General features: G+C 42.6%; 1 protein-coding gene across 2 annotated transcripts in view; it reads left to right on the top strand.

The window, feature by feature from the left end:
• Positions 1 to 24,095, top strand: part of vps35l (VPS35 endosomal protein sorting factor like) — a 39,514-nt gene that overhangs the window by 11,848 nt on the left and 3,571 nt on the right. Inside the window, exons 15-27 of one of the 2 annotated variants that reach the window (XR_009656417.1) lie at positions 106 to 217; positions 419 to 535; positions 622 to 675; positions 758 to 838; positions 9,496 to 9,558; positions 9,724 to 9,809; positions 9,934 to 10,014; positions 10,132 to 10,195; positions 10,327 to 10,425; positions 10,523 to 10,600; positions 10,687 to 10,801; positions 12,405 to 12,544; positions 12,662 to 12,751. Coding sequence is in view for 1 of the 2 variants with exons in the window: in XM_060939266.1 (XP_060795249.1) it covers positions 106 to 217; positions 419 to 535; positions 622 to 675; positions 758 to 838; positions 9,496 to 9,558; positions 9,724 to 9,809; positions 9,934 to 10,014; positions 10,132 to 10,195; positions 10,327 to 10,425; positions 10,523 to 10,600; positions 10,687 to 10,801; positions 12,405 to 12,544; positions 12,662 to 12,827 (1,256 nt within the window). In the remaining variant the exon portion in view is untranslated. Of the gene's footprint in view, positions 1 to 105; positions 218 to 418; positions 536 to 621; positions 676 to 757; positions 839 to 9,495; positions 9,559 to 9,723; positions 9,810 to 9,933; positions 10,015 to 10,131; positions 10,196 to 10,326; positions 10,426 to 10,522; positions 10,601 to 10,686; positions 10,802 to 12,404; positions 12,545 to 12,661; positions 12,828 to 24,095 lie in introns of both variants that reach the window. The other variant, XM_060939266.1, reaches the window with a different exon arrangement.

The raw sequence follows: 24,095 nt of genomic DNA, 5'->3' as shown, positions 1-24,095 counted from the left end.
ATAAAACGGTTTAAAATAATGTGGGGTTTTTTTTTCCTTCATGCTAAAGCAGCACTTTGAATCTTTGACTCGTCTGTCAGAAGTGAAATATTTGTTTCCTCACAGTGCTCTCCTGCTAAACTCCGTCATGTGGGCCTTCAGGGCCGAGTTCGTGGCTGCAAGAGCCACCGATTTTATCAGCATGATCAAGGAGTGTGACGAGGCTGGGTTTCCCAAGGTAAAGCAAAAGAGCACACGTACACAGTTCATGTCTGCTCAGTGCACCACGAGTGATTTAGAGCCCAGTATATGTGTTTGATTCTCCCTACGGCTCTCGATACCTCTTTTGAACACAAATAACAAAGCGCAGATCCAGTCCTGTTTGAGAAATATCTTTTTTTTAAAAAAATCACGTCTTCATCACCGCCCCCGTCTCCAGCACCTGCTGTTCGGCTCTCTGGGCCGCAGCTTGGCCTGCGCCGACCCTCCTGAGAGCGAGAGGTTGCCCATCCTTAACGAAGCCTGGAAGGTCATCACAAAAGTGCGCAACCCTCAGGTACGCTCCACAGTTTACCCGAGTTTTTTTATTATTATTATTTTAATTCCATTCGTCAAGGCTTTAACGTTCGTGTGCGTTTGCAGGACTACATCAACTGTGCTGAAATTTGGGTGGAGTTTACCTGCCGTCACTTTACCGTGAGTCAGCAGTGATGTCGGATTAATTATCCAGAAACAATGCGCATTATTTTAAAACGTGTTTTATTTTGTTGTTGATTAGAAAAGAGAGGTGAATACCGTACTGGCTGACATCATCAAACACATGACCCCTGATCGGGCGTTTGAGGACGCTTATCCACAGGTACCGCCCGCTCTTCCGACTCACAAACACACGTTATACAGTTGGGTCCATAAATATTTGGACAGAGGCAACATTTTTCTAATTTTGGTTCTGTACATTACCACAATGGATTTTGAACAAAACAATTCAGATGCAGTTGAAGTTCAGACTTTCAGCTTTAATTCAGTGGGTTGAACAAAATGATTGCATAAAAATGTGAGGAACTAAAGCATTTTTTAAACACAATCCCTTCATTTCAGGGGCTCAAAAGTAATTGGACAAATTAAATAATGGTAAATAAAATGTTCGTTTCTAATACTTGGTTGAAAACCCTTTGTTGGCAATGACTGCCTGAAGTCTTGAACTCATGGACATCACCAGACGCTGTGTTTCCTCCTTTTTAATGCTCTGCCAGGCCTTTACTGCAGCGGTTTTCAGTTGCTGTATGTTTGTGAGCCTTCCTGTCTGAAGTTTAGTCTTTAACAAGTGAAATGCATGCTCAATTGGGTTGAGATCAGGTGACTGACTGACTTGGCCATTCAAGAATATTCCACTTCTTTGCTTTAATAAACTCCTGGGTTGCTTTGGCTTTATGTTCTGGGTCATTGTCCATCTGTATTATGAAATGCCGACCAATCAGTTTGGCTGCATTTGAGCACACAGTACGTCTCTGAATACCTCAGAATTCATCCGGCTGCTTCTGTCCTGTGTCACATCATCAATAAACACTAGTGACTCAGTGCCACTGGCAGCCATGCATGCCCAAGCCATCACACTGCCTCCGCCGTGTTTTACAGATGATGTGGTATGCTTTGGATCATGAGCTGTACCACGCCTTCGCCATACTTTTTTCTTTCCATCATTCTGGTAGAGGTTGATCTTGGTTTCATCTGTCCAAAGAATGTTCTTCCAGAACTGTGCTGGCTTTTTTAGATGTTTTTTAGCAAAGTCCAATCTAGCCTTTTTATTCTTGAGGCTTATGAGTGGCTTGCACCGTGCAGTGAACCCTCTGTATTTACTTTCATGCAGTCTTCTCTTTATGGTAGATTTGGATATTGATACGCCTACCTCCTGGAGAGTGTTGTTCACTTGGTTGGCTGTTGTGAAGGGGTTTCTCTTCACCATGGAAATTATTCTGTGATCATCCACCACTGTTGTCTTCTGTGGGCATCCAGGTCTTTTTGCATTGATGAGTTCACCAGTGCTTTCTTTCTTTCTCAGGATGTACCAAACTGTAGATTTTGCCACTCCTGATATTGTAGCAATTTCTCAGATGGGTTTTTTCTGTTTTCGCAGCTTAAGGATGGCTTGTTTCACCTGCATGGAGAGCTCCTTTGACCGCATGTTTTCTTCACAGCAAACTCTTCCAAATGCAAGCACCACACCTCAAATCAACTCCAGGCCTTTTATCTGCTTAATTGAGAATGACATAACGAAGGAATTGCCCACACCTGCCCATGAAATAGCCTTTGAGTCAATTGTCCAATTACTTTTGGTCCCTTTAGAAACAGGGTGGCACATGTTAAGGAGCTGAAACTCCTAAACCCTTCATCTAATTTTAATGTGGATACCCTCAAATGAAAGCTTGAAAGTCTGGACTTTATGTCCATGTCCATTATATAACTATAACTTGAATATGTTTCAGTAAACAGGTAAAAAAAAAAACTAAATTTGTGTCAGTGTCCAAATATATATGGACCTAACTGTATGTTATTACTGTCCAGATCACACACCAGATCTCAGGATTTTATTTATGGTCATTCACCCTCTGGGGTCGAGAGCTTCGCCGGCAAAGCTTAGGAGGTTTGGAATGAGTAGGCCATGTATTTAGAGAAATAGTGTCGCGAGTTTTTATCATACAAGCATGATAAACATATTGACAAACTTTATACGTTACACTTTCCTATGTGCCCAGTGCCAAATATTATTATAGTTTTTAAATTGCCTAAATTAGATGAAACATAAAACTTGTCGCCTTACTCGGTCACACCGGAGTCGGAGCGCTGAGCACACACTTACGCATTCATAAAAACTATTCCTATAGTAACGGCATGATAATCACTTTCACTTCTTTGGTTTTGATTGGTTTCTCTTTCACGGTGGGAACGCCCACCGTAAACAAGGTAAAATCTGTCAGCCACATTTTAGGCTACCTGTTTAGAGGTAAAACTTGTTGCAAGGTAGCACGCAGATTTTATGTGCTTCGGATGATTCAGGACAGCGATTCAATTCATTCTTGAGAACTACGGACACTGATGATGAGCAGTGCTTTTTTTTTTTTTAAACTTCGACTCGATCCAGCTGAAAATCAACTCAAGTAAGTGTAATTATTTTTTTCGCGGTCCGGTTTCCATCAAATCCTGCGCTCTGATTGGCTGGCGAGCGGGTCCGTATCCTACAATACGGACTCCGGTTACGGACCTCTGGCGACTCGCTCGTTCACAACAACAACAAACATAGTAGCATTTTTTGTCAACATTTATCTTTTTTTTTTAATAAGATTTATTTATAAGATTATCAAAAATTTTATAAATTTTTGCCAGCATTTCTCAGGAGAATAGCATTAATTTTACAGCATGGATAGCGATAACGACAGTCTTCACAGCGAAAGTGAGTTTTACTACCCTGAGGAAGAATAAATAAAAGAAAACACTTCAGGAGAAAGCTAAAAACCTGTAACTGCTGCTAACGCCGAGCAAAAACATGGCTGAATCCTGAATGACTCAATTTTGTATAAATAGGGGACTACATAGGCGGCAAAATGTAGTTTTTTTCCTTCCATGGAAGTGCACTTGTATACCGAGGAGGAAGCCATTTGCATTATAGCCGTGAATGAGGATTCAAAATGGCGGCTCGGCTTGGTTTTCCCTTTCCCAGCCCCGATTCCAAAAAAGTTGGGACAAAGTACAAATTGTAAATAAAAACGGAATGCAATGATGTGGAAGCTTCAAAATTCCATATTTTATTCAGAATAGAACATAGATGACATATCAAATGTTTAAACTGAGAAAGTGTATCATTTAAAGAGAAAAATTAGGTGATTTTTAAATTTCATGACAACAACACATCTCAAAAAAGTTGGGACAAGGCCATGTTTACCACTGTGAGACATCCCCTTTTCTCTTTACAACAGTCTGTAAAGGTCTGGGGACTGAGGAGACAAGTTGCTCAAGTTTAGGGATAGGAATGTTAACCCATTCTTGTCTAATGTAGGATTCTAGTTGCTCAACTGTCTTAGGTCTTTTTTGTCGTATCTTCCGTAATATGATGCGCCAAATGTTTTCTATGGGTGAAAGATCTGGACTGCAGGCTGGCCAGTTCAGTACCCGGACCCTTCTTCTACGCAGCCATGATGCTGTAATTGATGCAGTATGTGGTTTGGCATTGTCATGTTGGAAAATGCAAGGTCTTCCCTGAAAGAGACGTCGTCTGGATGGGAGCATATGTTGCTCTAGAACCTGGATATACCTTTCAGCATTGATGGTGTCTTTCCAGATGTGTAAGCTGCCCATGCCACACGCACTAATGCAACCCCATACCATCAGAGATGCAGGCTTCTGAACTGAGCGCTGATAACAACTTGGGTCGTCCTTCTCCTCTTTAGTCCGAATGACACGGCGTCCCTGATTTCCATAAAGAGCTTCAAATTTTGATTCGTCTGACCACAGAACAGTTTTCCACTTTGCCACAGTCCATTTTAAATGAGCCTTGGCCCAGAGAAGACGTCTGCGCTTCTGGTTCATGTTTGGATACGGCTTCTTCTTTGAACTATAGAGTTTTATCTGGCAACGGCGGATGGCACGGTGAATTGTGTTCACAGATAATGTTCTCTGGAAATATTCCTGAGCCCATTTTGTGATTTCCAATACAGAAGCATGCCTGTATGTGATGCAGTGCCGTCTAAGGGCCCGAAGATCACGGGCACCCAGTATGGTTTTCCGGCCTTGACCCTTACGCACAGAGATTCTTCCAGATTCTCTGAATCTTTTGATTATATTATGCACTGTAGATGATGATATGTTCAAACTTTTTGCAGTTTTACACTGTCGAACTCCTTTCTGATATTGCTCCACTATTTGTCAGCGCAGAATTAGGGGGATTGGTGATCCTCTTCCCATCTTTACTTCTGAGAGCCGCTGCCACTCCAAGATGCTCTTTTTATATCCAGTCATGTTAATGACCTATTGCCGATTGACCTAATGAGTTGCAATTTGGTCCTCCAGCTGTTCCTTTTTTATACCTTTAACTTTTCCAGCCTCTTAGTGCCCCTGTCTCAGCTTTTTTGAGATGTGTTGCTGTCATGAAATTTCAAATGAGCCAATATTTGGCATGAAATTTCAAAATGTCTCACTTTCGACATTTGATATGTTGTCTATGTTCTATTGTGAATACAATATCAGTTTTTGAGATTTGTAAATTATTGCATTCCGTTTTGGAATCAGGGTTTGTGTGTGTGTGTGTGTGTGTGTGTGTGTGTGTGTGTATATATATATATATATATATATATATATATATATATATATATATATATATATATATATATATATATCCACACACTATTTATTATGAGCAGATCGGTTGATATGCGTGCACTGTCGTGCATACAGAGGACAAATTACAGCAATTTTTCCAGAGTTAAAAGTATTTTCTTCAAAAATAGTTAATTTTGCTCTATTTTGAGTTTAGATACTAAAATTTGGAGTGGGAGCAAAATTACAGACTAATTTTGTAACAGAGTTGGTTGTGGCTCTGAACTGAGTAAAATAGTACAAGAGTTAATTTCAAGACCCACTGAATAGAGTCAAATACCAGATAAATTAAGCTGTTGTAAAAAGCAGTTGTAGAATGTGTGAAAAAACATGACCTTACCCATTGTGACAAACCGTTTTGATCACTTGAGCTGATGGGATTAAGAGATGGCAGTGGGAGGGGTTTTCACTCTTCTCATTGAACGGAATGGAATTTTTTGCTCTTCTCATTGAATACCCCTCCCACTGCCAACCCTTTATCCCAAAACAATAGGACCAACATTTTTAATAGCCAGTTAATTGTCCAGGTCAATGGCGCAGATTAAATTTTTTGTGCTTGATACATTCCTAAGGCTGAACAGAATCACCTCAAGGCCACTCATTTTTTATTTTCTGGTTGACGGATTTTTCAGGTCAAATTGTGTGATGTAGGGCGTAATAAGAGAGTAATATTTTTTTCATTCTTTAAATGCAAAAAATGTGTCGGAGGAAAAAATAATGCAGTAAAAATAATAATAATAATAATAATATTAGATTCTAATAATAAATATTTATTATTAATTTAAGTTCAGCCATTCGTCATACCTTTTTGTGGGCAAGGATGTGTACTTTCGTTGGACATTCATGAGGACATCAAATGCTGATGGGCAACTGTCACTTTTTTTATCTGTTGCAACTGGATCGGTCCTTATATCCGCTGTAAAAAATATGTAGCCAAATTCGTCCACTACAACTGTCATGGGCATCTGTAGGTCGGCTTGAGTCGAATCTGCTCGATGACCATCGTTGCCGACTCTAACGGTCAGGATATCGGCCAGAGCACAGTCTGCCACGCGCATAATAAACTCGCCGACAGTTTCTCCTTCAGCAGACTGCTTAAATGCAGCTTGTCCCCCATTTAAACGAACCTGCACGAACGAAGTCATTGTGATTTATTTGATTCTTCTCACATGGCACGAACACGCTTCCTGGACGCTGCCATTATTCGAATGCACTTTGGGAACTCGCGAGACGCGAATACAGTGGGGTCAATACAGTGACCGAAAAAATGGCAAGTTCTATCGCGAGGTATCAAATGGTCATGATAAAGATGCGATTTAACGTTTAATTTAGATTAAATAAAATTATTTTCACATCGGCATCTTTTGAGAGATCGGCGGGGGGGAATAAAAAATAAAAAGTTGAATATTTTTTTTCAAGCGGCACTTTTCTCAGCACTTCGGCGGATCCGTCAACCAGATAATATAAAATGAGTGGCCCAAGTGACCAAAACGTTTCGTCACAATGGGTAAGGTGACGTTTTTTTCACATGTTCCAACACAGTTCTAAAACCTGCTTTCTCCAACATCTTCATTTATCTGTTTTTTTTTTTTTTAAATACAGTCATGACATACATACTACATACACTACCGTTCAAAAGTTTGGGGTCACCCAGACAGTTTTGTGTTTTCCATGAAAAGTCACACTTTTATTTACCACCATAAGTTGTAAAATGAATAGAAAATATAGTCAAGACATTTTTCTGGCCATTTTGAGCATTTAATCGACCCCACAAATGTGATGCTCCAGAAACTCAATCTGCTCAAAGGAAGGTCAGTTTTATAGCTTCTCTAAAGAGCTCAACTGTTTTCAGCTGTGCTAACATGATTGTACAAGGGTTTTCTAATCATCCATTAGCCTTCTGAGGCAACGAGCAAAACACATTGTACCATTAGAACACTGGAGTGAGAGTTGCTGGAAATGAGCCTCTATACACCTATGGAGATATTGCACCAAAAACCAGACATTTGCAGCTACAGTGGGGCAAAAAAGTATTTAGTCAGTCACCAATTGTGCAAGTTCTCCCACTTAAAAAGATGAGAGGCCTGTAATTGTCATCATAGGTACACTTCAACTATGAGAGACAAAATGAGAAAAAAAAATCCAGAAAATCACACTCTGTCTGATTTTTAAAGAATTTATTTGCAAATTATGGTGGAAAAAAATAAGTATTTGGTCAATAACAAAAGTTCATCTCAATACTTTGTTATATACCCTTTGTTGGCAATGACAGAGGTCAAACGTTTTCTGTAAGTCTTCACAAGGTTTTCACACACTGTTGGTGGTATTTTGGCCCATTCCTCCATGCAGATCTCCTCTAGAGCAGTGATGTTTTGGGGCTGTCGCTGGGCAACACGGACTTTCAACTCCCTCCAAAGGTTTTCTATGGGGTTGAGATCTGGAGACTGGCTAGGCCACTCCAGGACCTTGAAATGCTTCTTACGAAGCCACTCCTTCGTTGCCCGGGCGGTGTGTTTGGGATCATTGTCATGCTGAAAGACCCAGCCACGTTTCATCTTCAATGCCCTTGCTGATGGAAGGAGGTTTTCACTCAAAATCTCACGATACATGGCCCCATTCATTCTTTCCTTTACACGGATTAGTCATCCTGGTCCCTTTGCAGAAAAACAGCCCCAAAGCATGATGTTTCCACCCCCATGCTTCACAGTAGGTATGGTGTTCTTTGGATGCAACTCAGCATTCTTTCTCCTCCAAACATGACAAGCTGAGTTTTTACCAAAAAGTTCTATTTTGGTTTCATCTGACCATATGACATTCTGCCAATCCTCTTCTGGATCAGCCAAATGCTCTCAGCAAACTTCAGACGGGCCTAGACATGTACTGGCTTAAGCAGGGGGACACGTCTGGCACTGCAGAATTTGAGTCCCTGGTGGCGTAGTGTGTTACTGATGGTATCCTTTGTTACTTTGGTCCCAGCTCTCTGCAGGTCATTCACTAGGTCCCCCCTGTGTGGTTCTGGGATTTTTGCTCACCGTTCTTGTGATCATTTTGACCCCACGGGGTGAGATCTTGCATGGAGCCCCAGATCGAGGGAGATTATCAGTGGTCTTGTATGTCTTCCATTTTCTAATAATTGCTCCCACAGTTGATTTCTTCACACCAAGCTGCTTACCTATTGCAGATTCAGTCTTCCCAGCCTGGTGTAGGTCTACAATTTTGTTTCTGGTGTCCTTTGACAGCTCTTTGGTCTTGGCCATAGTGGAGTTTGGAGTGTGACTGTTTGAGGTTGTGGACAGGTGTCTTTTATACTGATAACGAGTTCAAACAGGTGACATTAATACAGGTAACGAGTGGAGGACAGAGGAGCCTCTTAAAGAAGAAGTTACAGGTCTGTGAGAGCCAGAAATCTTGCTTGTTTGTAGGTGACCAAATACTTATTTTACCGAGGAATTTACCAATTAATTCATTAAAAATCTTACAATGTGATTTCCTGGATTCTTTCCCCCCATTCTCTCTCTCTCATAGTTGAAGTGTACCTATGATGAAAATTATAGGCCTCTCTCATCTTTGTAAGTGGGAGAACTTGCACAATTGGTGGCTGACTAAATACTTTTTTGCCCACTGTAGAATAGTCATTTACCACATTAGCAATGTATAGAGTGGATTTCTGATTAGTTTAAAGTAATCTTCATTGAAAAGAACAGTGCTTTTCTTTCAAAAATAAGGACATTTCAAAGTGACCCCAAACTTTTGAACGGTAGTGTAGATATTATTGTAGCTGAATACAAAAAAAGTCATATGACTTTGAAAATATTGCTTAGATTTGTTGAAATTGATGACAAAATTATTAGAGTGCCAGAAAATACCCTCAGACCCCAGAGGGTTAAACTCCACCCAGAGTATTCTACTGTTCTCAGACTATGACGTTAGATTCCTACTGCACGACGCCCATATTGGACTGCTTCAGACCTGTACGACTCCAATCCAAATCCAGCACCGCACCTACACTAACGTTAACCAGTCCATGTTCCTGCTACTTTGAACTACACAGCTGCTGACCAGGAAATGATGCTCCAGATACACCAAGGACACTTTTGTTCCCATGACGACGACAATAACGATAGTAACACTGAATCTGTTGTCTTATAGTTGCAGTCAGTGATGATGAAGATCCTCACCTACTTCCACAACTTCTCCGTCCTCTTCTCCATGGTGAGCTCTGCTTCGCCTCGTTGCTCATTACTGAACAGTTAGAATTACGATTACAGAATTGTACGTTAAAGGTTCCTCAGCTGTGTTTCTAGGTGATAAAGAACATTTAGGTAAAAACCTGTTACTGATATATATATATATTTTTTTAATCCAATCGCTCTCCAGGAGAAGTTCTTACCCTTCTTGGACATGTTCCAGAAAGACAGTGTGAGGGTGGACGTGTGTAAATCCATCATGGACGTCTTTATCAAGCAAGTCCGCTGTTTGGGTTTTTACTAAAAAGTGATCACTGCTTGGCACGTGACTGAGACTTCTGCTCACGTGAGGGTGATATGGTCTTCTGTTTGCTCACGTTTTCTTTTGCTCTGTGTTTAGACATCAGCAGGAGCCAACTCGTGATCCCGTCATCCTCAACGCTCTGCTCCACGTCTGTAAAACCATGCACGACTCTGTGAAGTAAGAGCTCTGATGATCTATCTCTCTGTAACAACGATGGCGTAGCAGTACCGCTGGTGATTTGTGTATAATTGTATACCGTTATATCGTGTGAAATTAACACCTTGGTGTCCTCAGTGCTCTCACAGTGGAGGATGAGAAAAGAGCTCTCGCTCTGCTGATCAACGGCTTCATTCGCATGGTCTGTCTTCCTGTTTCTTTACGGTTTTAATCGCAGTCCTGAGTAACGTAATAGAATTGATGTTCTCTTATTTGCTTTACTAAGTAAGCTCACTCTATTAGTCGTGTTTCTGACCGATTGCCTGCGCTCAGGTATCTTTTGGCCGTGACTTTGAGCAGCAGTTGAGTTTCTGCGTGGAGGCCAGAGCCACGTTCTGTAATCTGGAGCCGGTTGTGATTCAGCTCATTCATGTGAGTTCCTTCGACTGGGATGAGGAGATTTCTGACAGAATCACCAACATGTTGGTCCTTTTGTTCTAAAATCTGCTCCTTTTTCTGTTTTCCTCAGACGGTGAACCATTTGGCCATGGAGACGAGACGAGTGATGGGTGGGAACCATTCGCGCAAGACGGCCGCGTTCGTCCGGGTCAGGCTGCTAATTTCAGCACGGTTCTATTGTTACGCAGTGCTCGGTTACTCGTGGCTGATTGAGTCGTAATGTTCGTGTTGCAGGCGTGTGCAGCGTACAGTTTCATCACCATTCCGTCTCTCAGCAGCATCTTCAGCCGCCTCCATCTTTACCTGCTTTCAGGACAGGTGGCTTTGGCCAATCACTGCCTTTCCCAGGGTGAGGAAATTTGTTAAACATTTCTCTCAGTCTCTCACTGTGTGTGTGTTAGGCTTGGCACGGTTATGGGAAAAAAACCGAACCGTACGATACGCCTGTTGCGGTGCAATACGCGTATAAACCGCGGTACCCCTATTTAAGACGTTCGCCAAAAAAAAAAAAGCCGAATGCCCGTATGAAACCACGTGGTTCTCTTTCGCGCGAACAGGGGTGATAGCGTTCCGGCGCCGCGCCGGATTTCCGGCGTACCGCGGCGCCGGGGAAAAAAAAAAATCTAGTTCGCCCATTATCCTGTGTCATTCTGAGATGCGCAGATAGACAGTAAAGGGAATTCCGAATTCCCTTTACTGTCTATCTGCGCATCTCAGAATGACACAGGATAATGGGCGAACTAGATTTTTTTTTTTTTTCCGGCGAGGGGAGGGGAGGTTTGTTTTAAACAGTGCAGTGATTGGTTTTATTGCAATATTTTATATTGGCTGTGTGTGTATTTTGTTATAAATCGTTCTAAGAATACAGTGGCACTTTAAGATTAGATAAGAAATCCAGCCATACGTTTCAAAACACTGCACTTTAATTTCAAGTGAAAAAATACATCCTCACTCTCAGGGATTAGAAGAGTTTTTGATTCGGTTTTTGTGCTCTCCGGCCGAGCCCGGAGCCATCGCGCGCTCTCCGGCCGAGCCCGGAGCCATCGCGCGCTCTCCGGCCGAGCCCGGAGCCATCGCGCGCTCTCCGGCCGAGCCCGGAGCCATCGCGCGCTCTCCGGCCGAGCCCGGAGCCATCGCGCGCTCTCCGGCCGAGCCCGGAGCCATCGCGCGCTAGCTCAGTAAACTAGTAAATCCAGTAAAGGAAAAACTTGAGACTGAAAGGTTTTAACAGTCATCCAAATGACTGAACGTAAACATTGCTACAGTAACATACCAGCTACTATGTTGTTGACATTAGCTAGCTTGCCGTCCAAAATGGTGGACACCGGGGCGTCACGTGACCCTGTGACGTCAGGTGAAATACCTCAATAGGTGGTTGGTTGGTCGCCACATAAAAGTTTAAGTTTTAACACACACATCTGTTCAAAAGTAAGCTTTAAGAACTCATTTTTATTTCTTCCAATTATGAAAACTCTGTATGTGACAAAAGACACCTGGTTCCTCTAGATGCCACAACATGGCAGCAAACACTCCTGACACTTTGTATAAATACTGTAGTAAATAAAAAAGCTGTTGAAATCATCCATGTCTTCCCTCTTGCTGTTTCAAAATACTACCTGGCTTTTCATCAGAGATTGTTCATAAAATGTGCTTATGTCAACTCAAACTCAGTTTGTGCATGATTATTTCATTGTAACTATAATTTTAACCTCTCTTAAATGCTGTATCCTAAACTATGTTTACTTAAGGTAAATAGTAGGCTATATGCCCAAATACAGAGTACTTAAGATTAAAAAAAAAAAACGCAATACGTACCGAACCGCAGACCTCAAACCGCAATACGTACCGAACCGCGACTTTTGTGAACCGTGCCACCCCTAGTGTGTGTGTGTGTAAACTTAACGCATGTACTGCATGTTAGCGCACTTGTTCACTCACTCTCTCTCTCTCAGCCGATTCGTTTCTGAAGGCAGCGGTCAGTATTTTGCCTGAGGTGCCACGTGTCATTAACGTGGAGGGTAAACAGCGTTCTTCTGAACCCTTTCTCCTCGACTTCATCAACAACTTCCTGTCCACGCTGCTGGTAGTGCCGGTCAGTAATTTCACTGTTTACATTGCAGAGATTATCTAGCGGTTATAAGTAAAGCAGGAGAATTCTCAAATATCCTCAGGTAAGTCTTGATGATAATCGTGTGTGTGTGTGTTACAGGACCACCCTGAGCAGGGCGTGTTATACTTGGTGAGAGGATTGTTAAACATGGTGCAGGATTACACGTGGGAGGACAACAGCGATGCTAAAGTACGTGTGTACATCAGTGCATTACCGCTGCTGGCTGCCATGAGTCAGGAGAGCTATCTCTATACCATTCCTAAAGGTACGGACACAAAATATATAATTAACAGTTATTCCACAAAATCGAGTCGTACAGAGCCGATAGCCGACGAGGCGTGTAGCACGGAGTTGGCTATAAGCCATGTACGACGAGATTGATTGATTGGAATAATTGACTGCCAGAGGCAGTGCTTTAAGCACCTGGATGTCCATCATGCGTGCGTGCAGGTCGAGTGTTTGTATCAGTAAAGTCACCTGTGATCTGGGTGACGTATGCCCCCTTGTCCTGGCACTAAAGTCACTTTCACCCAGGAAGTGACCTCTTGCCACCATCTTGCATTGGCAAGCAGGTTTTTTTCAGGAGTGTACAGGCATCGCTGGTAGTCTTGTAACTCGAGAGGACTTGGAGCTACAAACTTTCGTGATTAGCCTTTTATTTACAGTTAAGTGTGTTCTGTAGGCTTTCGAGCAAGCCACAGATGGTGTTATATGACAACAGGTAAGTAAATCTTTTTTTAAGCCGTATATGAGTGGACTCGCTCTTAAAAAAAAAAAAAAAAAAAAAAAGATTTACTTACCTGTTGTCATATAACACCATCTGTGGTTTGCTTGAAAGCCTACAGAACACACTTAACTGTAAATAAAAGGCTAATCACGAAAGTTTGTAGCTCCAAGTCCTCTCGAGTCCTCTTTTAAGCCGTATATGAGTGGACTCGCTCTAAAGAACGAGCACATCAGAGGAACCGCACATGTGGAGAGCTTGGGAATTAAGCTAAGGCCCACTTTACACGGGGACGGTCTGAAACAAAAACGCAAAAGTCCGTTTTCGTTCTCACTTTTTTCCGCGTCTACACGACCGTTTTCAAGGAGGAAATCTGCGTCTATACGGTGACGCATAAATGTGTGGAATTCAATTGGATGTGCATGCCAGGCGGCTAGGTGGTGCTGTGAAAGACCTCCACTATGTCTGCATGCATGCGCAATGTCTTCCGTCTTGTCTGATCTGCACATCTGCGCCGCGAAAACTTTGACTACTCTGGCTATGGTAAGTAAGAAAGTAAGTAAAAAAGTAAGAGCATACTACAGTATACCCGCCTCTGTTCATTAACGGTATATGTGCAGATTCGGTATAGATGTTCGAAGGACTCCTGGACGTTTATTAAAGCTGCCAGAGCAGCTTGAAGGTCCGTTGGATCGATGTAATCAGATATGCTTACTTTTTTACTTACTTTCTTACTTCCCGGGCTGGCATGTACAGTATATGACATATGTATGACGTAAATGCGTACCCGACGCGAGCAGATCCGAGCAGAGTTTCGCGTATTGGGTAGTTTAGACGGATATGCAACGGGGGCTGTTTTTAACTTATCCACTCTGGAAGGGGTTTTCAATTTTTTCCGTTTTTCAGCCTCGGAAACGCCGTCCCTGTGTAGATGAAAGGCACTTCTGATAAAATATTTAGTCGTTTTTACCCGACAGCGTCCTCGTGTAAACGGGCCCTAAGAGAGATGAGACCGAGATGGTATGGGCACATCCTGAGAAGAGATGCAGAGCATGTTGGAAGGAGAATGTTAAGGATGGAACTGCCAGGCAAACGAAAACGAGGAAGGCCAAAGAGGAGATACATGGATGTGGTGAGGGAAGACATGAAAGTGGCAGGTGTGGTAGAGAAGGATGCGGTAGACAGGGAGCAGTGGAGACGAAAGATCCGCTGTGGCGACCCCTAATCGGGAGCATCCAAAAGAAGAAGAAATGAGTGGACTCGCTCTGATTGGGCAGTCTAAGAGGAATAACGAAGTTCGTGATCAGGTGGTGTTTGTCTTAACGCTGATCTTGAATGCAATTAATTTGAGTATCGGACTGGGATCTCCCCTCGCAGCTCTCCGTTATGAAATGCAAACTGTGTTAGCATAACGGGCTTTTTTTTTTTTTTTTGAGAGTTGGATGGTAACTATCCACTTTTATGTTAAATTGTTATCAAACCTAGTCTTCTATATCAGTCAGGCCTGCTGTGAAGATGGCCCTAGCATGTCTGGGGTTGGATGCAGCACCAGCCCAGGTGACTCCTCAAAGTGTCTTTTTCAAAAAGACCTTTGTCTGAACCTTTCTGTGTCCCACCTTCAGCCTCGTATATTGAGGAGCTACACAGATGCTGGGCTGATCGCAAACGTTTCTCTCGTCTCCCCAGTGACTGCAGAGCACTGGCTAACATGCAGTATGCAGCTGATCATGGCCTAGACAGCATGCCCAATATAGAGCCAGCTGTTGCTGTCCTGGTGCTGTCGCCTGATGAAGCACTTGGGCCTGATGCATACTGTTGTCAGCCGCAATGCCATTTGACAGATGATCTGATTGTAAGGAGCTACAACACAGCAACTCGCATTGGATGCATTGGGAATTCTGTCACACCTTATACTCACCCTGTCCCAGACATTGCAGGCCTCTGAGGTCAGCCCTTCTCCCAGAGCCTGAGTGATGCCTCTTTGCAGGCTGGCATATGACCAGAGAGTTGGGTAGGCTAATGTCTTCGCTAACTCTTGCTCGGCGTCAGGTATGGCTGGCCCAGTCTCTGCTTCTGGAACCCTGCAGGAAAGCCTTCCACTCTCTTCCTGTTGTTCCGGGACAGCTGTTTGGACCTGCTGTGCAGCAAGCTCTGGAGCATAGCCTACAGGTTACACAGGCCAGACAGCAGTTTGTCAGCCTGCGCTGTGGCCCCCCTCCGCACCTCCACACAGGGGTCATCTGTGGTAATATATATGGCTCAGATGATACCATGGCTGATAATACAGCCGAGGGCACAATGCTCAGACAGGTTTTGCCAGTCAACCACATCCAGCCCCCTCGCTTGATACAGCGTGGCCAGTCTTCTGGCCGTCGCCCCTCCAGGAAGGGGTGAGGGGGCAGACAATGACTATCTCTCCCGCAGTCAGGTGCTTCACCAAGCAGCAGCTCACGTGTTAGGAAGTGCTTACATCAGACCCCTGGGTTGTGTCAGCCCTGTCACAGGGTTACAGCATTCAGTTCAGATGTTGACCCCCGAGGTTCCGTGGGCTCAAAATGACCATTGTCAAGGACTCAACCAAGGCTGTGGTCCTATGCTAGGAGGTCTTGATTCTCCTGGAGAAGGGTGCAATTGTGTCAGACAGTTCACAGAACAGTGGATTCTATTCCACTTTTTTTTTTTTTATCCCAAAAAAGGATTGCGGACTTCACCCCATATTGGATTTGAGGCTTCTGAACAAGTACCTCAAAATTTTCAAGTTCCATATGTTAAGAACCGTGGATGTACTTCAGGGCATCAAGCAGAACAACTGGTTTACAACCATCGATCTGAAAGATGTATACTTTCATGTTCCCATCATACCTCAGCACAGGCAGTTCCTCCATTTTGCCTTCGAGGGCAAGGCTTACCAGTTTCGTGTGCTCCCATTCGGAATTTTACTAGCACCAAGAGTCTTTACAAGGTGTGTAGCAGCAGCGCTGTCCCCACATCAAGCCAGAGGGATGCGTATTTTCCCCTACCTGGACAACTGGCTGATTTGTTCCCAGTCAAGAGTAGATGCTTTGAGGGAAATCAGGCTCACTGATTTTCCCATGTCACCAAGTTAGGGCTGACGACAAATCATGGAAAGAGCTCCTTTATACTCAGTCAGCGCATAGTGTTTCTTGACATCCAGCTGGACTCGCAGCTGATGACTGCCACCCCCCTCTCCATGCTGGATTCACAACATCCTCCAGCTCATCGGTCGCTTCAAGAGACACAGAGCCCTGGCCTTCAGATAATTTTTCAGACTGCTAGGCATGCTCACAGCAGCCTCATCTGTGATCCCTTTAGGCCTTCTGTCATCGAGTCTTCTCCAGGTCTGCCTGAACAATCTTTGTCTGCACCCCACTCAACACAGACGCAAGCTGGGCAGAGTCGCTGCTAGCTGCATAAGGTGTCTGCACTCATGGAGGAGAAAAACGTATCTCACCCAGGATGTTCCTTTTAGAGTCCATACCTTCTTGCAGAGAGGTTGTGGCCACGGATGCCTCCCTAGCAGGGTGGAGAGCACTGTGGCAATGCAGAACGGTCAGAGGCCAGTGGAGTCCTCGGCAGCAGGAATAACACACAAATGTGTTGGAACTACAGGCTATTCTGCTTGTCCTCAAACATTTCCTCCCAGTGCTAGTAGGAAAATATAAGGACAGACAACACCTCTGTGGTCTACCATATAAACCACCAGGGGAGCACCAGGTCCAAACAGTCCTTAAAGGAGATATGCAGAACCTTTTATTTTTAAATAAATTTCTGAGTGTATAGTATCTCCACCCTTGACTCTTGTATGCTGCATAAATGGGAATTAAAAAAATATATATTTTTGAGAGTTAAAATCAACCGCCAAGTTGGCATTCAAGCTGCCCCGCTGAGCCAGCCAGCCCTGAGTGTGTGACGTCACAGCAGGAACCGGTTTTAAGGCCGAGGCCTTTGACAGCTATCGACCAAAGTCATATAAATAATTTATGGTGAAAGTAAGAAATACCGTTCCCGACTTGCTCAACTAAGACTGATTTGACTTCATTGATTGTGGGTTGACTCTCATTAAAACAGGATGGGTGTTATAACTTACGCAACACACATGTACATGCATGCATTTTCACTGATAAAACATAAAAGGCTAATTAAATAATCAGATGAACTGAGACGATCACATTCTGAAGCAAATTAAATAATCTTATACCAGTAACTTAAATACACAATACAAGTTACATGTATTAATCTAAATGCAGGTAAACAACGTGTTTTTGTTGTTTTATATCCAAATGAGAGTCGGAGCTTACCCGTCTGTGTTCTCACTTCTTGAAGGCCGATCTTGTGGCCGATTGTTTTGAAACAATCTGACTCAGTTGTTCATTCAGTTCTCCGTTCATTCGCTTCTTCCACGTAAGGGCAAGATGGCAGCGATATCCAGTGAAGAAATCGGACAGCTGCTCCACTCATTCTCCATTTTCTCCATACTGAGTACTCCGCCATTACTGCTTGGCTCGGGCAATTACTAAAACCCGGGATGGAATGGAACATCACCGGTTTTAGCAACAACCGTGGGGAGGTCACTGCCTGAGCGATATGTCCCGTCCCGGGTTTTACCAACAACCCTCGGCTCACACTCCGGGAGAACTGGTGCAACTGAACTTTCCTTTTAAAAAATAAATAAAATAAATGCTTTCTTTTTCTTGTAGTTTTATTTAATTGTTGGTACTGCACCCTCTTTCAATACGGGCTTATAACCAACACTCCTCAACAGATCAGAGGTCTCATACGAGTCTTCAGTAAAATGTGGAGAGCAGAGGAGAGACCACTTCGTAGGCGCCCAATGTGCCCGTGAACTTCTCGCAAAACGCGTTCAAATCTTTGCAGTTTGAACATTCTTGGGCCATGAATGCAACATAAATCCACCTTCTGTCATGTTGCTGGCACATCCACGTGGCATTACTATATTAGATTTATTGTTAATGCTTAAAACTATTCCTCTGCCATTCTTGAGGTCTCAAGGCATTTATAAATGAAAGTGAGGCCATGGTTCTGCATATACACTTTAAGGATGGCACAACAACTATACTGTGGGCCCATACTCGCCTATTGAGCCTGAGGGCAATCGGGGTGGACAAAGTACTCAATTTCATTACATAAGTCAAAGTACAGATCCCACTGGTCAAATGTTACTCCAATACAAGTGAAAGTTGTACAGTCAAATTTTTACTCAAAGTACTTGCTTTTAAAAATACTTAAGTATTAAAAGTACAACCCCGATTCCAAAAAAATTGGGACAAAGTACAAATAAGAATGGAATGCAATGATGTGGAAGTTTCAAAATTCCATATTTTATTCAGAATAGAACATAGATGACATAAATGTTTAAACTGAGAAAATGTATCATTTAAAGAGAAAAATTAGGTGATTTTAAATTTCATGACAACAACACATCTCAAAGTTGGGACAAGGCCATGTTTACCACTGTGAGACATCCCCTTTTCTCTTTACAACAGTCTGTAAACGTCTGGGGACTGAGGAGACAAGTTGCTCAAGTTTAGGGATAGGAATGTTAACCCATTCTTGTCTAATGTAGGATTCTAGTTGTTCAACTGTCTTAGGTCTTTTTTGTCGTATCTTCCGTTTTATGATGAGCCAAATGTTTTCTATGGGTGAAAGATCTGGACTGCAGGCTGGCCAGTTCAGTACCCGGACCCTTCTTCTACACAGCCATGATGCTGTAATTGATGCAGTATGTGGTTTGGCATTGTCATGTTGGAAAATGCAAGGTCTTCCCTGAAAGAGACGTCGTCTGGATGGGAGCATATGTTGTTCTAGAACCTGGATATACCTTTCAGCATTGATGGTGTCTTTCCAGATGTGTAAGCTGCCCATGCCACACACACTAATGCAACCCCATACTATCAGAGATGCAGGCTTCTGAACTGAGCGCTGATAACAACTTGGGTCGTCCTTCTCCTCTTTAGTCCGAATGACACGGCGTCCCTGATTTCCATAAAGAGCTTCAAATTTTGATTCGTCTGACCACAGAACAGTTTTCCACTCTGCCACAGTCCATTTTAAATGAGCCTTGGCCCAGAGAAGACGTCTGCGCTTCTGGATCATGTTTAGATACGGCTTCTTCTTTGAACTATAGAGTTTTAGCTGGCAACGGCGGATGGCATGGTGAATTGTGTTCACAGATAATGTTCTCTGGAAATATTCCTGAGCCCATTTTGTGATTTCCAATACAGAAGCATGCCTGTATGTGATGCAGTGCCGTCTAAGGGCCCGAAGATCACGTGCACCCAGTATGGTTTTCCGGCCTTGACCCTTACGCACAGAGATTCTTCCAGATTCTCTGAATCTTTTGATGATATTATGCACTGTAGATGATGATATGTTCAAACTCTTTGCAATTTTACACTGTCGAACTCCTTTCTGATATTGCTCCACTATTTGTCGGCGCAGAATTAGGGGGATTGGTGATCCTCTTCCCATCTTTACTTCTGAGAGCCGCTGCCACTCCAAGATGCTCTTTTTATACCCAGTCATGTTAATGACCTATTGCCAATTGACCTAATGAGTTGCAATTTGGTCCTCCAGCTGTTCCTTTGTTGTACCTTTAACTTTTCCAGCCTTTTATTGCCTCTGTCCCAACTTTTTTGGAATCGGGGTTGTACATTTTATGTCAGCGCATTGTTGTATTATTGCCACAATGCTTACAAAACCTAATGCCTCTGAAGCATGGACTGGATTTACTGACTAGCTTGTAGAACCTGTAGAATAAACACCTGGTAGAATGTTACAAAATGAAACACAACTGAACTGAAAAAGGGCCATTTTTATTTAATTTTATTTATTTTTATATTGTAACACTCCTCCCCACCCCCACAAAGCAGCAGGGTAGTGTTCTGACACGGCTCTGGCAGTGTGTGAACACGTGCATGTGTATGTTAATCAGGAAGACAGTGGAATAGCTGTAAATGCAGCTTGCTCAGAAAATACAGTAAAAATGGTAATCCAACCTGATTAAAACCCAGGTCCACACCTCTAGCTTAATAACTGCCCAACAGCAACACTGCTTTAAGCAAGACAAAAAAATGCAAGACCATCATCTGACATCAAAACAAAAAATTCTAGCAATTTGTTGTGACTGACTAGAGCAGCAGCTACAATTATCGACACCTTTTCAGGTTTACCAATAAAAAAACATTTTACAAAAGGTGAGTTTCAGTTACAACAGTTATTTATTGGTTAATTAATCAACCAGAAGACCCCCCTCACCGTTTGATTTTGTCGTCTGATGACACAGCTTGTTACCGGAGATGGAATTTTTTTCAGCACAAATCAGCAATTTGATGAAAACTCGGACGTCATCATCGCAGGTAAGCATGGTGAGAAGATCATGGGCATGTTTTTACTGATATTTCATGCTCTCCTTGTCGAAACCTGCTTTGTTTCTTACCCTTTCATTTGACAGTCGCCATTTTGTATCCAAATGTGCGTTTGAGAAGTCAAGTGATGTTTCGATAATAGTGATCACTTTCACCAGTGTCCACCATTATCGACACCGTGGCGTTAAAGGAACAGTCCACCGTACTTCCATAATGAAATATGCTCTTATCTGAATTGAGACGAGCTGCTCCGTACCTCTCCGAGCTTTGCGCGACCTCTCAGTCAGTCAGACGCGCTGTCACTCCTGTTAGCAATGTAGCTAGGTTCAGTATGGCCAATGGTATTTTTTGGGGCTGTAGTTAGATGCGACCAAACTCTTCCGCGTTTTTCCTGTTTACATAGGTTCATATGACCAGTGATATGAAACAATTTCAGTTACACAAATTGAAACGTGGCGATTTTCTATGCTATGGAAAGTCCGCACTATAATGACAGGCGTACTAACACCTTCTGCAGCGCATTGATACGGAGCTCAGATATCAATGCGCTGCCGAAGCGCGCAGAAGGTGTTAGTACGCCTGTCATTATAGTGCGGACTTTCCATAGCATAGAAAATCGCCACGTTTCAATTTGTGTAACTGAACTTGTTTCATATCACTGGTCATATAAACCTATGTAAACAGGAAAAACGCGGAAGAGTTTGGTTGCATCTAACTACAGCCCCAAAAAATACCATTGGCCATGCTGAGCCTAGCTACATTGCTAACAGGAGTGACAGCGCGTCTGACTGACTGGGAGGTCGCGCAAAGCTCGGAGAGGTACGGAGCAGCTCGTCTCAATTCAGATAAGAGCATATTTCATTATGGAAGTACGGTGGACTGTTCCTTTAAGGGACATTTACAACTGTCAAAAATCGATCTTTGTGTAACATTGTTGAAGTAGATGAAGTGCTTTAAAAAAAATAAAAGTGCTGTGATTTATATAATTTTTTCTGATTCATAACAGAGTGGAATGATTATAGAGTATTTGGAATCCTATTGCAATAAATAGAATTAGACCAGAATTAAATTCCTTGCGTAGAAAAATTACATGCTTGAAATATTCAGATTTTTCTATTCCTTTTTTTTTTTTTTTGCAGTTTGTTATAAATATCTACCACATATTACAATATCAGCAGACATTTTATATTTCGGATCGAGGAATGACCTGCAACCTTTTGACCTGGATGCTCATGTGGTTACAATATCAATTCCCTGTTGACATTTATTGGTAAACTACAAAACTAGAAATTAATACAAACAACGAATGATAAACAAAATATGATCTACAAAAATACTTAAAGTGGAACAAAAAGATTTGACGCAGGTTAAACATTATCAGTTCATTTGTTTACAAACCTTAGAATTACTTCATTTACGTAAGCACTGACATCCATGTATTTATATAAAATATATTTTGTACTAAATATGTCTATATAAAACAAATTTTAAATAAAAACTCTTGTTAATACCACATAATGATTTTATTTATTTATTTTAAATAAATAATCATCTGGGTGTCGATGACTGTGGACAAAGGTATCAATACTTGTGGAACGGTATTATGTGATCTGATGCGCTAAGTAATCGGGAATCGACTGTGTTTTTTTTTTTTTTCCTAGTGGAAATTTGAGTAACTATTCATGCACAATTTATGTATTGAAAGTCTTTTCTACTTTTTCAATGACCAAAAGATCATTAAGGTGTTGATAAATTGTAGCTGCTGTTCTAGTAAAATATTGTCCATCTCACAGGTCTCGTGTGTGTGTGTAATCATATGTATTCATGCACATATGAATCTGCCTCTGGAATCATGGTGGTTTAATGTTAAGCTAGCTAGTCAGTGAAGTTCCACCTGACATACTAGCAAACTCTTTTCAAACTCAATCATATTGGGTAGCTAATGTTACGAGAAAAAGATTTCTACAATTTGTTTATTTGGCAAGATTATGCTAAAACACATTTCTGAAAGGACTTCAGATAAGTTAATGTTATTAATGTTAGCATAACTCCGTTTTTACTTGCTGACTAACAGTGTCCAAGTTAACTAGCTATGTGTTATCGTTAGCCGTGGACAAGGCGATGGCAACTTGGCAGGCAAATCCATAGAAAGTCATTTGATTAACCAGACTGCATAGCTATTTTGCAACATTATCGCTAGACCTAAAGCATAGACAACTTCTTTGCAAGCTTTCTCTTGGAACAAAATGTTTACATACCTCAATATGCTTCCGTAGGTTGGACGGCAAGTTTTTGTAGGCTGTGATGTGGTTCGTTTGAGGCAAACATTTTAAAATAAAACAACTCTTTATTCCTGTCAGAAAACTGAAACATGGGTTCTAGGTAAAGCCATGGGTGCATGCATACCCCAGAAGTACCGCCTCCTTCCAGCCTGCCATCAACTGATTGTGTTTAATAATGCTGCGGAGGAATCACTGAACTTGATTTTATACAGTCTATGGATGTGACCTGACCCTAGTGATTACTGATGGGCTGTCTCAGTGTCACCTGTATAAAAAAAAAAACCTGTCCACTTTCAAAACTGCTTCATATTAACAAGGACCTTGGTAGAAATGTAGTGGAGTAAAAAGTATGTTTTTCAAATGTAGTGAAGTTAAAAGTCATAAGTTGCAAAAAAAAAAATACTCAAGTAAAAGTACAGATACTCAAAGTGCACTTAAGTACAGTACTCAAGTAAATGTACTTCGTTACTGTCCACCTCTGAGGGCAATACACTTACCAGGCACTCAGAACAGGGCAGCAGATCTCCTATCCCAGCAATGTCCCCAACCTGGGACCTGGGGAATGGAGGCTGCATCCTGAAGTGGTATGAGAGATTTGGCATAGATATGGCAAGGCGGAGGCGGATCTTTTCGCCTCGCAGGCAGCAACACACTGTCCCCTCTGGTATTGCCTGGGGAATCAACAAGCTCCTTGGGCCAAGATGTGCTGGCTCATGTGTGGCCAGATCAGCTATTGTACTCTTTCCCTCCACTACCATTAATACTGCCCACTCGAAACAGGGTCCTCACTGAGAATCACGAGGTGCTACTAATAGCCTCCAGATGGCCTGGGAGAGTGTGGTTCCCAAAATTACACAGGTTACTGGACAGGGAGCCCTGGTGTCTCCCTGTACGGCAGGACCTCCTCTCACAGCTGGAGGGTCAAATCTGACATCCGAACCCAGCTCGGCTGCAACTCTGGCTCTGGTCTTTGAAGGGCCAGAGCCATTGTTAGGGTCCTGTCATCCAGCAGTTGTGTGGACCATCAGCAGCTCCTGGGCACCTTCCACCAATGCGCTCTACGCTAATAGATGGAAGCTTTTTTCTGAATGGTGCCATGTACAAGATCAGGAACCAACATA

Source organism: Neoarius graeffei, chromosome 14 (genome assembly GCF_027579695.1).
Source record: "Neoarius graeffei isolate fNeoGra1 chromosome 14, fNeoGra1.pri, whole genome shotgun sequence".
Lineage (NCBI taxonomy): Eukaryota > Metazoa > Chordata > Actinopteri > Siluriformes > Ariidae > Neoarius > Neoarius graeffei.
This window is presented reverse-complemented; position numbering and strand designations above follow the sequence as displayed.